This window comes from Pezoporus occidentalis, unplaced genomic scaffold (genome assembly GCF_034315485.1).
Source record: "Pezoporus occidentalis ecotype Australia unplaced genomic scaffold, CSIRO_AGI_Poc_V1 ctg210, whole genome shotgun sequence".
NCBI lineage: Eukaryota > Metazoa > Chordata > Aves > Psittaciformes > Psittacidae > Pezoporus > Pezoporus occidentalis.
Window position 1 is genome coordinate 605470 of NW_026913965.1, and position 17332 is coordinate 622801.

The 17332-nt window shown below is 37.3% G+C and overlaps 1 protein-coding gene across 4 annotated transcripts in view; it reads right to left on the reverse strand.

The window, feature by feature from the left end:
- Positions 1–16764, reverse strand: part of MYOF (myoferlin) — a 72939-nt gene extending 56175 nt beyond the window's left edge. For 3 of the 4 annotated variants that reach the window (XM_062619444.1, XM_062619443.1, XM_062619445.1), the window contains exons 1-3: positions 16536–16752; positions 10558–10613; positions 9248–9339 (exon numbers count right to left, since the gene is read on the reverse strand). In XM_062619444.1, the coding sequence (XP_062475428.1) occupies positions 9248–9339; positions 10558–10613; positions 16536–16623 (236 nt within the window). In that variant the 5' untranslated portion in view covers positions 16624–16752. Of the gene's footprint in view, positions 1–9247; positions 9340–10557; positions 10614–16535 lie in introns of all 4 variants that reach the window. The other variant, XR_009964983.1, reaches the window with a different exon arrangement.
- Between the last annotated feature and the right edge of the window lie 568 nt (positions 16765–17332).

Here is a 17332-nt window from a genome sequence, read left to right on the forward strand (position 1 = left end):
CACTTAGCTGTGCACAAAAAGTAATTACACTGTTTGAACGATCTGTTAGAATTTGGTGCTGTCACCTCCTCAGACAACTCCTCTTTCCCAGCTCATCTCACTCCTCCAATCCCAGTTGCCTTTTTGATAGTTTTGACTCACTCTCAAGCCTTTCACTTCTGCACCCCAAATTGCCAGAGGACAATAATATTTCATCTGTGCCTCATATTCATCACATACAGGGGATGGGCTACGTGTGAAAAGCACTTTAAGATTAGGCCATGCTGCAGCATGAAGCTGTTTTAAACTTTAAGATGACCATAACCGAAACTCTGATGCCCTTTCTAACAACTGGCTCTCCTCCCTTTACTGAACAGACACTTGGATTCAGTATTATAGTCTTGATCCAGTGTTCTTTAAAAAACTATGGAAATACACCTAGCTATTTCAGTGAGCATTACATTGACCCTAGGTACATCTTCACTTCTTACAAATTCCTGCACAGAGCTGGACGTTAGCTGAAACACTGACTCCATGCATGTCTCAGCTTTAGGGAAACACTATCTTAACTTACTTCTAATCCATAGCCAAATTCTAAGCTTTAAGCAATTCCAAATATTTTCCCCAAATTCTTCAACCGTGACTATGCCTTCTCAACTGAGAAACATACATATTTTGAGTTCTCATAGTGTAAACCACAATACATAGAAGAGAAAAATCCAACAAGATTACCCCAAACCACCTAGGCTAAATCCAATTATAGAGAAAGGCAAAGAAAATATTTTACTATTTAAATTTATAGAAAAACTTTGTAATTTGCTGTTTTGATTTGATATGAGTTCAAGTGACTTACAAAAATGTCAAAAAGAACTCCAGTTCAGAAATCACTCAGTCTCAAATCATCTGGATGACTGCTTCAGCAAGATGACTGTTTCAATCATTTCTGGATGACTGTTCACCACGCCCTCTGATCTGGTGATATTAACTCAAGAGCAGCTGTTCAACAGTAGTGCTTTTGAAGTTTTCCAGCATAAATTTCCATTTTTACATCCTCATCTGTCCTGTGCAGATCATAACTGTTCACGCATTTGAATGCATAGTAACCAGTTTTAAAATTCTGGTCACCTTCCTAGGACTGAAGAGGTAGTCTATCTACATGGACCGCTTGCTACTGGCTGCCTTTGATGTCCTTTTTTTCCTCCTCCTTTAACAGGCTGGGCAACAGTTCTCTCCAGTCTTTTTCCACTTTAGCAAGAGAAAAAAACCCTAACATTCAGCCCATACACCATCCACTTCTAAGCTTTAGCTAAATTCTAAACTTTAAGCAGTTAGGCTTTTGCCTTCCCCAGAGTGGTCCTGTTAGCTGGATTGGGAATATTTCGCCCCTCCCTTAGGAGAACCACAGAACTGATGAGCTTGGAAGGGACCACTTGATCATCCAGTCCAACCCCTCTGCTAATCAGCTAGAATAGGTAGTCCAGGATCACATCCAGTCTGGTTTTGATCATACAGCTATTCAATGGTGAAGGTATTATTTTCAAAAGTAACAAGGAATGCCTCAAGGTCATCACTACATCTCATCTTTATCACTCGTACAGGTCTTGGATGAAGCTGTTTTTTCCCAGGTCTCTAATCTTTGGCCTAAGTCAAGTAAGCCCAAATCAGCTAACTCAGATAGCAGCAGCTCTTGTGACACCACATCCATTAACAGCTCATTGCTGTTTAATGCTCTGCTGCATGGTCTGATTCTGTATTCACATCTGATATGTAGCCAGTTACATACTAGTTCTCTGCATGATCTCTGAACTCCGAAAATATTTTACCTTCAGGCAGGGTAGCATGTAATCTCTTTCTGAAGTCATGACTTTCTAGGTGACAAGGAGTCATTTCCTTCCAGCACAGCCAAAAAGACTGTCACCTATTCATCCTCAAAGGACACTGTCCCTTGCTAGAGCAATTTCAGCTTTCTTCCTCTTGCCTAGGCAGACAACACTTGATCATGCTGGTCTTTTGACACCATCAAGTGGGGTAGTTTCTGCTTTCAGAATAACTCAATACAACCTCTGACCTTTTGTTCATCAGCTGTTTTGGCAGCAGACTGCAAATAAGTACTGCTTTTCAACTCTGCTTAAGTTCCTTTTTGGCTACCCCCAAGACTTGTATACGTATAATACCCAGTCAGCCATGTCTTTTAAACATTTCCAGAAGCAGTTTAAACGTTCTGGTCTACTACTGAATAAAACACCAAAGATAAAAGCCAAGTCCACATTTAAAAGAAGATTTTACACCACTTCAAATACACCTGATCAGTACTAGGCCTATGATACATTCCATTAAGTAAATAAAGGGAAATACTTAATTTATCAGCATGAAATCAATGAACTACCGATAACCAACTACTAAGAAGTGTTGCATTTGTGCCAAAGCTAAGTAATCTGTTAGTACTATGGTTAGCACTTCCTGTTAGCTGCCCAAATAACCAAGAGAAGTGAAACTTTACACCCATGCCTGGATCAGGAAATACTAACTCACAATGCCAAGCATTTTAGTACTTCTCTCTTTGAAGGTAGCAATTTATATGAAATTGTTTAGCATATCGTCCTCCAGCTGCTTACATGCTACTTCTACTGGAAGCCCAATGATTTTAATCCCCTAAGAGTCAAGCATTTAAATACTTTTGACTTATTTTTAAGGGTTTAGTTTGACAGAGGTTTATATTTATTATACTCATCAGCAAACTTAACCCCACACTGCATTATAATTGCTACACTCAACCTTTCTTTCCCAGTGTATATGTTCCATTATAGAGTCTATGCTACAACACCCAACACATACCATATATGTGCTGTGTTTTAAAATTTTTATTAAGAGCAAACCAACTATTTTTTATCTTCTTTAGTTATTCTATAATACTCTTTGGAAGAACAAACTTTAAAAAAGAAACAAAGCATGGATAGGATTTTGTACAAGGCATAAAACTGTAAAACTGAATCTTAACCAGGCTGGATCTTGTATACAATGTATGCAAGGAAAACCTCCAGCAATGCACAACCACACTGACATGGAAAAGAACCCAGAGAGATGGGTACAGCTGTAGGAAGATTCAAATAATCTAGAAATTATTTAACTATGGAAAATACTTCAACATGATTAAATACTTTGCTGCGCCGTTCATTTGTGGCTGCATTTTTTTGCTCGAGAAAAGGGTGTGCCTGATCTGTTTTTCCTCTGCGTTGCTAGGTTACTAACTACGTAAAGAACATAGGGAAACACATAATCCCAACTCTCTTTCAAATAGAATGAAAATCACTTCACTCAGACACAATTGTAACTTCCTGTTAACATTTTTGTACCTTAACTTCAAAGCGACAACTGAAGTTATGGGGTTGGGATTTTTTGGTTTGGTTTGGTTTTTAACTGCATAAAGATTTGTGTTCTGAGAGTTTGAAATCTTTCTACTCACAGTATTAGACATAATAGAAAACAGATGTGTTCTCTTTTCAAATGTCTTCATGCTGGAAAACCTAACTAAGCATGGATCATATGAGTTCTCTCGAGTTCATTCCTATGATGTTCTGGCTGCATACATGTCAGTGTGGTTTGTTTTATTTATCTTTTCCAATGACTGTGTCTTTTTACCTTTAAGAGCAGTCATTTAACCTATCTGCAAAAGTTTAGTGATCCTGTAAATGCAGCAGTAAATTCCATCTCCAGGAAAAAAAAGAAATAGAAAAATATTCCAGTGTTCTTTCTCACTTTATTTACAGAAACATGCCAAAGCAATGAGTTAGTGTTTTGGCAGAGTGTAAAAACAAAATAACACAGAGCTCCTCTTCCTACCTCAGTACAAGAACAGGCTGGATGAACAGCTATACTACTTTCTAGGAGTTGTTACAAATTGTGGGTTATATTGCAATCTTTTGCTATGCTGTTCTAGAGGGGATTAGGGTGCTTTGGTCACCTCTTGGGCAAAGCAAATGGGCCAGGTGCCCAGAATTAGTCAGGAGTAACTGCATGGAATAGCAGTCTGTACTAGTTAGGAGCTTTGTGAGTGTGCAGCCAGAGAGAGGGAGCCTGGTTGAGAAATGTATTGATGTTTTTCTAGTCTACACTGCAGCAAAGAATGGTAGCAGAACATTTGAGCAGAAGTTGTTTCTACCTTGAAATAACAGTAGCAATCCTTACTGATGGATGAGAAAATGAAAATGAACATGAGCAGGCAGTGTGCGCTTGCAGCCCAGAAAGCCAACCATATTCTGGGCTGCATCAAAAGCAGCGTGACCAGCAGGTCAAAGGAGGCGATCCTGCCCCTCTACTCTGCTCTTGTGAGACCTCACTTGGAGTATTGTGCGCAGTTCTGGTGTCCTCAGCATAAAAAGGACATGGAACTGCTGGAACAAGTCCAGAGAAGGGCCACAAGGATGATCAGGGGACTGGAGATATTTCAGCCTATGAAGATAGGCTGAGAAAGTTGGGGCTGTTCAGCCTGGAGAAGAGAAGGCTGCGTGGACACCTCATAGCAGCCTTCCAGTATCTGAAGGGGGCCTATAAGGATGCTGGGGAGGGACTCTTCATTAGGGACTGTAGTGACAGGACAAGGGGTAACGGGTTAAAACTTAAGCAGGGGAAGTTTAGATTGGATATAAGGAAGAAGTTCTTTACTGTAAGGGTGGTGAGGCACTGGAATGGGTTGCCCAGGGAAGCTGTGAATGCTCCATCCCTGGTGGTGTTCAAGGCCAGGCTGGACAGCGCCTTGGGTGGCATGGTTTAGTGTGAGGTGTCCCTGCCCATGGCAGTTGGGCTTGGAACTAGATGATCTTAAGGTCCTTTCCAACCCAACTGTTCTATGAGTCTATGGTTATTTTCCTCCAGAAGAGAGAAGATAAAACCAAAGACATGGTGTAGTTTCTCCTCATTGGTCTTTCTTGGGTGACTCAGTTCCCTAGATGTCCAGCCCTCACTTCCCTAACCCCCCTGCTTTTTTTAAACTGTTAATGTAAGAGCTCTCAGTAGCAAGGACCTTAGGTAGGCATTGTACTCCAACTTTCCAAACTTGAACTAAAACACAAAGCAAGGGAGTGTCACTTTCACACAAGCATCTATTTGCAATGCTGCAGCACTGCAAGCATGTGCCTGACCACAAACTTTTTCTTCAGAATTTAAAGAGAATACAATGAAAGAATGGCAAAACTATGCTAGGCCAAATCTCTCTTAAGCTCAGTATTAGTAAATAGAATCAGGAACTACAGAAACATATTACATGCAAGTAATATGCAGAAAACTTATTCCAAATTCCCTCTTTCATATGGCCCTTTGTCTAAATGTGAATGTTCATTAATATCAATCTCTTCTGCTTTTACAGTGCTTCTGTAATCTAAGATGACATTTCCTATTATCTTGTTACAGTCAGGAAGCCTACTCATGTGTTTCCCACTTTGCACCCCCTTATCTTGTTTCCCTGCCAACAGTCCTTCCAAACACATCATACACTTCAAATATGTGGTGGTTATCGAGGATTTATTTTGAAAGAGGGTTACTTGGATGGTGTTGCTCTGTCGTTGGTATGTACTGTACATATATTTTTGGACAGTTCCATACATGGAAGTCACTTTCCTAAATAATCTTACTGGTTTACATATTCAACTGAACCCAGAATAAGTGGTATAACTTATCCTTGTGTAAGTTGCAAAAACATCTATAAGCAAAACAAACAGGCATTTTCCTTTATTTTCTGACGCTTTAAAAATTGTCATTACTGGCAAGCTTTCCTATATCAAGCTCTGATTTCTGGGATTTCCCTGAAGTCAGAGACATGCAATATATTCCTGCTTTACCGACCTACAGGAATCTCAAGAATGAGAGATCTGAGGGTGTCGGCTTGACTCAGTGATTTTACAACAGAGCTGTTGAGGCATTGTAAAAACCTGAATTCACATACTGGGAGAAGGCAGAAAGTAGTAAAGCTAATAATGGAAGTGGACTACTATCATTAAACATGAGTGCATGCCTGGCTCAGTCTCATAAAATATCCAAATTTGCCCCCAAAAAAAAAGAAAAAGAAAAAGAAGGTGATGTGATACGATACTGCCTTTCAAATTGATAGCAGCCAACACTACTTGGTATTGACAGAGAAGACAGAGCAGAAGAGTACAGCAGAGAAACAGATCCTTGTTTAAAATCTAGGAATTTCTTCAAAGAAATTGTGTCTCATTTTCAACAAGCTGTTTCTGCACAAATTTAAGTAAAATCTCTGTGATGCTTGTCTAAAAATATATATTCACCCTTTCAGACAAATTTAAGCAGAGATAGGCAGATCTTAACCACTATGGGATAGCTAAAGATTAAACACACTGATGAAGCTTTATCTTATGTGTGTTAAGAAGGATCTCCTAGGCTTTCTCAGAGCTTCCAGTATAAACATGTTTCAACACAAAATACTAAACTCTATCCCTGCTGTAGACTACCCAAAAGAAAAGCTTTCTGATTAGCTTGCCACCACCCAATACCTTACCCTTTTCCTGCAATTGATTTTAGGGACCAGGTTTATTTCATGAAAATGACACGCAGATCACAAAAGGTTGCTAACAATTTCAGCCAGTAATTTATGTCTTCTTCATTGAAATGATCTGCATGCATTGCTTTAAGGCACCCTGTACACATCTCATTCTGGTATTAAAGCTTAAATCCTACAGAACTTCAGATATTTGCTTTTTTAAAATCTGTATCATCATCTGTTCAGAGCCACATAAAACTTGTTAAAAGTCTGTGTTATGTATTTGCTTCATCATATAAATACAGCAGGAACCTCAAAGTCCAGGTCAAAATGACAAAAAGTACCCTCCAGCTTTACTAAAGTTTATCTATTATGCTTTTTAATAGAATGTGGATTAATTAAGTTCCTGTGTTCCTGTATTTACCATTTTCGTTTTTCATGGCAACAATCTTTTCCAGTGGCCATAGTCAAAAGGTCCTATCAACCCAAATTCACAGGAACAAATCATAAATCTGTTCTTATTAAAAAATGTTAAAAAAGCTTGAAAAATACAAAAAGCACTCTTAAAAGTCAGTTGAACAAGACATGTTAATTAGTTCTATGCTTACTTACTAAATATTCCTATTCTGTAAGATTCTAAAACTACAAAAAATGCTTAAATGCCAACATGGACACCTGACAGCATTTCGGTACTCAAAACCTATTTATAATGTCACTGCCTTTTATATAAAGATAGAAGCCTCAATTCAAGGTGGCTTCTTTCTGAGTGTCTTCAAGAGCAAGATTAAACTGAAAAAAAAAAAAAATTAAACAGAAAAAATCCAGAAAATCATATACTTTGTGCATCCTTTCTGTAGTAATTCTTTTATATGTGGAAAAACTAGATGTATTTCTCATTTTTTTGTTGAAGGAAATCATAGAATCAGCGAAGTTGGAAAAGACCTTTTAAGATCAACAAGTCCAACCAACATCCCAGGACTGCCAAGTCCACCACTAAACCATGTTACTAAGGGCATCATCTACATAGCTTTTTTTTTAATCTATGAAATTATTATTAAATCTATTTGTGTTTTGTGTTATATCTTCCAGGCACACATAGATATGGCTACTGCTTATCTGCAGTTCTCTAAAATTAATAATAAAATCTGATTTTGTCAAAACTAAAACTTAAGCATTTAGATGTCTGAAAAATGTGGAACCAAATTTTGTGTATTTAGGTGCTATACATAGCGAACTGCTAGAGTTTAGACTTTTAGAGCAGGATTCAAGCCTAACATGCACTAACCAAACAGAAATGGTGAAGGACAGAAGAGCCATAAATTCCTACATTTTAGGGGTATCAAGAAAACTTCTATCTGCTGAATACCTAAACTCTCAATCCTTTACTGATAGAAGCCTCTGCCTTTCCTTTCCAAGAAATGAATGTCAAAAAATGCAGTTCTCAGCAGCCTCCCACTCCAGTTTTAGAACACTCTGAAGTCCTCCTCTAAGGAAAGTTAGATATGCATTTTCTTCCTCTGCTGAGATTATTCAGGTTACTTTTCACAGAAGACACTCTTAATACCAAACTACGTATTTTCTCAAAAAAAAAAACCAACAATCCAAACAAGCACAAACCAAGCCACCAAACAAAGAAAAAAATCCTCAATCCAGTTTTAAACAATATTTTCAAAATATAATCAGAAGAAGAGTTAGCAACAGCATTATCAATCTCCCATATATGCAATGAGCCTGAGGCTGGTAACACTTAACCAACAACTGGTGACAGATTCACTTCTCAGTGTGAGAGAATTTACCCTTACATCTGACATCGAAAAAGAGTTCTGCAAGCTGATCTTGGGGAGTTATTTTTGTTGTCAAGTTTAAGCTTTTTAATGACTGTGCAGAGAACTCATAGTTCATTGGACCAGGAAGAACATGGCATTCCACAGACTTCACTAACTAGGACACTCAAAAAAAAACCCAGAAAACCAGATTCCGTTCCCAAGACACTTTTTGTATTTTATTCAACATATATATCCTGATGAATAACTCATTTTCCCAGGACATGAGTCTAGGACTTCAATCCCTCCAGACAAGATAGGAAATTGAACTGAGGCTTCCCTCTTCCTAGGCAAGAATTAAGTAAGTGATGCAAAATATAGCCTCTCTGGGAGATTTTAAAAGACACTTAAGAACTTTAACTGCATTTTGTAATTTGTGGTGGTTTGTGTTAGCTCTGCTCTGAGAATGACAATTCAGAACTCTTCAAAACTACTTTCTCGATAATTATTATGTACAGTAGTTGTAGATACTGCCCTGCACCATTCTGAAAGATGACAACCTGCACCAGGTATCTGTAGTGGCTTTAACCTAGTTACACAAGGACCTTCATTACAAGCAAACACCAAGTAAAACATGGCACGTGTGGTTTTCAAATGACAGTGATAGGTAAAGGGATCTAAATTTTAGCCAAATTCTGCCTTAAATGGCTAAAATGTTCCTTTCATTTAGCTTCAGCATTATTAAGCAAAAAAAGAAGGCTGAGACTTTGCTTGAGAGTAACAATCAAACAATCTGAATCTGAGGGGTGGAAAGCCCACTGGTTTATAGGCTGCAAGTATGTATTACATCAGAAACCATATAATTACATCCATCATTTCCCTCAGTAACTATCATTTCCATTATTTTCCTCGACTTTTGAATTGAAAGTTGTGCTTAATTCTGGAGAAAAGAAAAAAGAAAAAAAAAAGAAAAGAAAAAAAACAAGGAAGAAAAGAAGAAAAAAGAACATACTTGTTTTGTCCAATTGTTTCAAAATCCTTCACAATAATTGTCAGGGAAGATGAATTTTCCAGAGCAATTCCTTTCAAGTCAAATTCAAGAATCTGAACAAAAATAATGGAGCAAAGCCAAATTATAATTACAATTTATGTGTAAATTAATTAACAGCAGGGTAATGTATGCAACAAAATTATTCAGAAATAAATTTTGCCTTTAGTGACAGACCAGACTAGCTTGCATCTGCAAAAAAAAAAGTTAAAAATGCTCATAGTACATTCTTGATTTTCTACGTATTAGTAAAAATAACAGAAAAAGAACTAAATTATTTAGTACTGAGCCATAACCTCTTCTGCAGTTCCACTTACACTAATGTAAGTGTTTTCTTATCATCAGCTCGATCTGATACTATTCCCCTGCAATACTGGTTGAACTACAATTGCTGTTGAATTTAGACAAATGTTTGTATGTTTTCTCATATTCCTAATTACAAAACGTAAGAATAATCTTTAATTTCTGGTTGTGGGGAAAAAAAAAAATAATAAGAAAACATTTCCCAAGAAAAATTACTGAAAATAAAAAAAAAAAAATCACCAGTCCTACAAATAAACCTTGAGGAACTTCAATACATGATTCAAATTCTGTAGGGTTTATTTGTGGTATATAATAAAAGATCAATATATGTAGCAATGGCTGAATATCCTTTGGTTCAAAGTCAGAGGGAACAAAAAATAGGACACAAATGCACCGGATACCCACATAAAAGCATTATTTAATGAATTGTAATTCATGGAGAACAGAAGGCTGCGTGGACACCTCATAGCAGCCTTCCAGTATGTGAAGGGGGCCTATAAGGATGCTGGGGAGGGACTCTTCATTAGGGACTGTAGTGACAGGACAACGGGTAATGGGTTAAAACTTAAACAGGGGAAGTTTAGTCTGGATATAAGGAAGAAGTTCTTTACTGTAAGGGTGGTGAGGCACTGGAATGGGATGCCCAGGGAGGTTGTGAATGCTCCATCCCTGGCAGTGTTCAAAGCCAGGTTGGACAGCGCCTTGGGTGGCATGGTTTATTGTGAGGTGTCCCTGCCCATTGCAGGGGGGTTGGAACTAGACGATCTTAAGGTCCTTTCCAACCCTAACTATTCTATGATTCTATGGTACAAGATGAAACCATTCACCTGTATTTACTAACACCTTGAAAGAACACATACCACTAGTTCCCTTTTCTAACTGATATTCACAACTACAGAATTGACTTAGAATTTTACAAGTGTTTTACCTTACAAAAGACCAAGAATTGATTAAACAAATTAAAAAATTACCTCATTCCAAACAGGGTTAAGTTCACTGTCAATTTTCTTTGTTTTCTTTTTTTCATCTGCAAATACAAACAAAGTGTGATAATCTGGTTTTGCTAACTCACTACACAAACAGTACAATTTTTCCTTTCACTTTTCAAAAAGAAAATTTGAGCTTTAAACCAAATGGTCCCATTCATTTTGCCTCTTCCAGTAGTTGCACATTTTACTATCAAAACATCCCCTGGCAATTTAGTGGTTGAGGCTTTTTATTCTGTTTTGTTTAAGCATAGTTAGATGCATTCCTGAAAAGAAAAAATTACTGTTTAGGTTTCTCAGTCTTTTATGACCCTTGACTGCAACTTCAGAAAATGATCAAAGACGACTAAAAGACATCAAACCAATCAGTAACCTGAAAGTAATGAACTTCAGTAGTAAAGAAAATGTATTACAAGTTTTCCATGTCCAAGTTACAAAATACTCCTAAGTGAGTAGCTCTGAAATAAAATCACTTTGAAAAAAAAAATAAAATTCTTATGATCTGCTTCCAGTGTCAGCACTTTCTCCTTTAAATGAGCAAATATTAGCAGAAATACATATGCATGTAAGAAGAAATGCAGTCTTTCCTGAACAAAAATGGTTTCCAGAGGTTATGCAGATCATTGACATTTACTGTAGCCTAAAAATTACAAATTTTCCATACTTCATGGTGAGATTTGCATGCGGTCAACCTAGAAATCATGGGAGAGTTGGGTGGGCTGTAAATTATATATAGTGTGGCATTCAATTCAAATTCCTTCTCCTGAGAGGAATAATACAACTCAAATGTTGCAGAGGCCCTTTGCAGTCCCCCTCAGCTATTATAAAGGAAAACAAAAACCTGTTCTTACAACAGGTTCAAAGCAAGTAACATGCCATAACTTTATTTTTACTTTTTGGTTGCACTATATGTATACAGCTCTGATGGAGAACAAGTCTTGACATGACACTCAGAAGCATATAAGAACACTGGCAAATATGCAACTCTCTAAACACAAATTGCAAATATTAGTGATAACAAATGAGTATATTTAAGTACAGTCAGTAAACTAACTACTGATCTATAAAATGCCCAGCCAGCATAAGGCGGCTAAATTTCAGACACACTTCTTGTATTTAAGGACTACAGTAAAGGTAATAAGAGTTTTATGATTTGTGAGTTATGGCTATACTGTGTAAGGAAAATGTTGCAAAGACCTGGGATGCAAGAGTAAAGACACGCCGCATGGGCAAGGTCACATACCCACTGTTCAAGCAGCAGACTGCGGCGGTTCTTTTTATTGGACGAGAGTGGGATGTACTGGAAGAAGAAATGTCATCCCATACTGCAAATTGCGAGAACTGACTCACACTTCTGTAACAGGAATTGTCTACAATTTATACAGGATATTGACTCATACTGTACCACAAAGGAAAGGGCTTTCATAACATACCATGCTGTGGACCCATTTTGCGGAACAAAGAACCAATTAATATCTAGTAATAGAAATTCAACTTCATCTAATGTTACCTAATAGGAGACAAAGCATTTTCAAACCCTCGTATCCCAGAATATCTGGGGTTTGGCACTGATACTACAAATTCCCTTACAAACAGGAGCTGTGAGTCGGGGAAAAAACATGCTGGTGAAAAAAGGAACAGTTACAGCTGTTTGTAAAGGAGATAGCAAGCCACAGACCTGATCCTGATGGAACTAGTGGTCCTGTGAACCCTGCCTAAGTTCAAATGTAACTTTGTATGGTAAGGAAAGCCCTGACTTGAACAACAGTCAAGATAAGGAGTAAAATTTTTCACTCCAGACTATTAATTTTCATAAAAACAAGAGTAAGATTTAAGAGTCCACTGAAATATGGATAGTCTAGATCATACTAAGAAAAAAACTGTTTGTGTTATGCATTTGTGTGCAAGTAGGATGAAAAACACTGGAAAACACAGCTTACATTGTGTTTAGTTGTAATTTAGTCAGTGTCGCATTCCTCGAACACGTATTTTCTTCACTTTACTGACATTTTTAATTACACTTTTTATCATGGTTTTAACATACCATGAGTTTTTGTTTGTTTGCTTGTTTAAACTGCTGGCAAAGAACTTTCTACTTCCCACCAAAAAAACCTCTGTGTCAAGCGGGATAAAATGGACCGCCCAGTTATTCCAGTAGCTCACACAAGTTTCAGGTCCTCAGGCTGCCTTCCTCTGTTGCTAATGAATCCAGGTATCGTAGCCAAGACTGTAAATCACATCAGAACAAACTGTAAAATAGGGCCAGTCATCATTTTTAGTTTGGTCCTACCAAGAAATAAGAAATGATAATGGGTACAGGTAGGACACTATATATGTGCTTCTTTAAAAGCTAACTACAATAATATTGGTACTGTAAAAGTAATCATTATTTGCTTTATCTTGATAGAGGCATTATAGCACCACATATCATTTAATCATCTCAATTGGAAATGAATGCAATAAGAACATAGTGATAGTCAATGAGATTACAGTGTTAAAAAGTCATTCAAGATGAGCTGTTTAAATAATAATTGTTCCATTATTAATTACAGTACTGCAAAACAACCAATGCTTACATCTTAGCTTTTTTCTTTTATCCTAACTAATATTTTTATCAATTGCAGCAGATGGCCAATAGCAGAAGCAAATACTAGCTTTTGGAACAGTCTTGAGCCTAATATTAAAGAAAAACATCACATTTCAGTTCACTAAGATTTCTGTAAAACTTTTGTGACTGAAGAATTAAGACTGCACAGGGGCAGCAACTGCAGGATCAAATGGGCAGACCTTCCAAACCCAGAAAATTAAACAGGGTAATTGAATTCTCTGCAAAACAGAAAACATAAATTTAGGGAATAATTACACTCAAATACGCTTTCCTTTCACACCCAGAAATATAAATTAACATAGCGATGCACTACTGCTGGTCTGCTGGAAAGCTTTGAGATTAAGCACAAATGGGAAAAGAGATTTTATTCAAGTTGGCCCAATCAAACAGAATGCCACTTCACACCATTTTTTAATTCATAAAGCTGAATGAGGCAGTCAAAAGGAATGTTGAAAGCACTAAATGCCCTTATACTGACTGCATGTATAAGAGACTGTCATTTTTTACACCTAAAGACAAGAATCTGACACATTTTCCTCCAGTTCGGTATGTCCGACAAACCCAAAGAATTGTACTGGTTTAATCATTACCACTTAGTGCCACTTCGACAAATGGCAACAGTTTTTCATATTAATTTGTCTCATGTAGAGCGACAGCAAACTATGAATTCTGCAGTTCCAGCCCCCACTTCCAGACAGCAGTACTTGTTTACTCTCAGGGTGTAGTTCTTTGAACAGTGAGTTGTTCTTAAAGTAAATAAAAGGTCCATCCCAATGGACTGCAAATGTGTGAAAAAATAAGTCAAATGCTTGCACAACCCTCCTCTATTGTAAATAAGATACCACCACAGAAACAGCTATTGCCTGTTAGTATGTACCTAATACATGTCACTGTACTAATTGTACTGACTGTACAGTCTATAACTAGCTGAATTACACAAACTTGATTAAGTCTATTCTATACATAGATGAAACTATAGTAATGTATGTGTGTTAACATACAAAGTGCCGAGTAACTTACATACTAATAGTTGTAGGATCATGGCCTTTTCCTTCCCGGCATAGCTGTAAATGTCTAATCCTGACGGATACTGTGTGTTTTCAGCTGAAGTCTTAAAATTACTGAAGCTGACATCAGCAAAAGCTACGCAAGTTATAGTGTGGAAAAGCCAACAAATAAAACTGTTTAATAAAATGTCAACTTCCACAGCAATTTTCTGTCAAATGCGCGCTGTTCTCCAAGACTTCTCCAAGAATACTCCAGTCAAATAAGAACATAAAAATGTATTTAAGGCTATGGCCAAAGTACTACTGAAAATACCTGAGTTTTCCCCAGCCTGGATAATAAGCTCCCAGTTGTGTTTTTTATGTCCCCCCAGGAACTGCAGCAGGTATGGACAACTGTGAAAGACTGCTGCCCTTTGACATACACCTTCCCAAAAATAAGACTGGTTTCCCACCTCTACACACTAACAGGGTGAGGGGGAAGAAGCTGTATATAAAAACCATTTATAAACAGCCACAAGTTCAACATATTTCAGATATGACCCTATATCCTTGCACCTGGCAACCAGGTATTCCACTCCAATCAGAGCTGCTCAATAGCTGGCAAAACCCCAGTATTTTCTGCCCCCCCTTGAATCACTCTGGACAAAGGCAAAAAATCAGACTGTTGGTATGTAGTAAAACCACATAAAAAGAAGTGACAGTTATAATGAGAAATTAAATATCCTACTAAAAAACTGTTACAATTATGAAGCTGCAATGGTTAAGCATGTTTGTGAACATTAAAAATCCCAGTTATAGCACATAAATAAAGGATAAATATAAACTCATTCCATCAGTCTGTTGCCCAGTTCCTGTGTCTGGATAACTGAAGTCTAAGAAACAAATCCAGCAGTGCAAAAGAAAAAACATAAATCTGTAACTTGTATTTACTAGGTAAAACTGAATTCCATTGGGGCACACAGCAGGAACAGAAGATTACAAGGAGGAATTAGACAATTAGGATAAAAAACAACTCTGGAGCATGAAATTGCAGGAACAGAGGTAACACAGAAAGGCAAAACTGTGACTGGAAACCAAGAGAAAGACAAGGAACTGAAAAGAGAGCAAAAATGCTTAAGAAGCAGCAGAAACAAACGGAAATAACCAGAGAAATTACAGTACCCCACCCAACAGTACTTTTTTTGCATGGCAAATAAAACAGTATTTTAAGAATTAGCAAGTTCCAAAAACTACTGAGACAGGCTCTGCCACCTGCCCTAACACAGTGGGAGTGAAACAAACAAACTCATAAAAGAGAAGGAAAAGAGAGGAAATGGAATGACATCTCATCTTTCTGATGCCAAAATAAAGTATCCAAAACCTCTCCATTTTGGAACACACTGGATGTGCACTGCTTCATCCTTTTTCAGCCTCCAGCAAAATGTCATGATTTCAGATTTGGTTTCTAAAAGTAACAAACCCCCACAATGATTCTTCATACTTCAGGAAACACTATTTCAATTTGAGTGCACAGCTAAAAAACCAAGTCACCAGGAATTAAGATGACTGTTACAGTTTGGTTTAATGCATTACATGATTCAAAACTGCTTGGGAGGTTTCTGCATCTTAAAGATAAACCAGCATTTGAAATAAAGTTCCTTTATTCTAGCCAAATAAGGAAATGATGGCAACAGGTAAAATATACTGTAAAACATAACTGGCTTCACATATAAATGCTGATTTATCATACAGTTTTATCCTTCTCCTGTATGTATTTGATGAGCAATTAAAGTGTAAAATGTTGTTTCCTTCCTACATCTTTATTTTAAATAATGTCAACAGGCAAAAATTCAAAGTGCAATCCAGTTTGTAAAAACAGAACAAAAAAGAGAAACCATTAACCCCAACACCTTCAGTAATGATATTACTGTTTTTCAACAGGCTGGTAACAACAATAAGAAACCAGTCACAATAAAAATAAAAAAACACAATGAGCAGTGGTTCTGCAAAGTAATCAAGACTGAGGAATGATTTTTCAGGTGGAAAACAAGGCAGCCTTCAATACCAGAATTAAAATAGGATTTATTTATGCAATTAGATTTGGGTTTTTAAAGCAAAGGGCTAAGCCTTTGCAAAAGCTTATAAAATGTGGATCCTGAAACAGAAGCACTGCTGGCCAGAAAAGACCAATGCACTCCACCCAGTTCAAATTTCATTCAGGTAACTCTTGTCTAACTAAAAGTCTTCCCTAAATTTATATCAGATGTAACTTCAGCAAAACAACTTTCCACAGATTTTCAAATACTCTCACAGAGCATCCTCCTTCAGAAAACCTCCTCCCTCAATACATTTATGACAGTTTTTCTTACCTTTAAAAATAACAGAAACAATAGGATCTGGTTTCCCAAACTTAGTTTTAGGGATATTGGTAGCAGATTCCACAATCACCCGAAGCATTGTTTCCAGTCTTGACTAAATATCAGTTGTTATGAAGGAAATTTAAGGAAGTATTTAAGTTTCAAGCTGCTTAACTTCTGGACTGGAACGCTAGCAGGAAGAGGAGGCACGGAATAGCTGGTTCACAGTAAAGAAAGTCTAGGGGTGGACCTATGACGGACTAGCTACTCAAGGCTATGAAAAAAACCCAGTACCTGTAAACTGACACCAAGTTCTGCGTTGCTGCACAAAACCAGCACTCACAAATGAAATCCGGCAACAGAAAAGGCACAGTGTAAAAACGAGTGTAGGTATTTTTTTGTTTTTGCTACTTTTATTCTTCAGCTGCATTATTAAGCCTCGCAAGTAACCAAGGCAAGAACAAGCACAGAGCAACATGAACATTAAGCACAAATCCAATATTCAAGATACATCACATCTGCCTCTTGGTATACCACGGTATTGCATTTCACCTTATCTTATAATTTTTTTTCCCTCTTTATTTTTACAACTTCATTGCTTGTAAATGTTTTTTAGCTTGCCCCCGTGTCAGTCTAGCATCACGAAATACCTAGTCTTAAAAATAGTTTAAGTGCTCCCCCTTCAGTTGCATTCTGGGATGACGACGTTTTACAGAGACCATTTAACATGCTGAATTTAGTAGATGTCGAGAAAATTTTAAGATATATAGGCATAAGTAGAAATAAAACAGAATTGAGGAAGTTGGGGC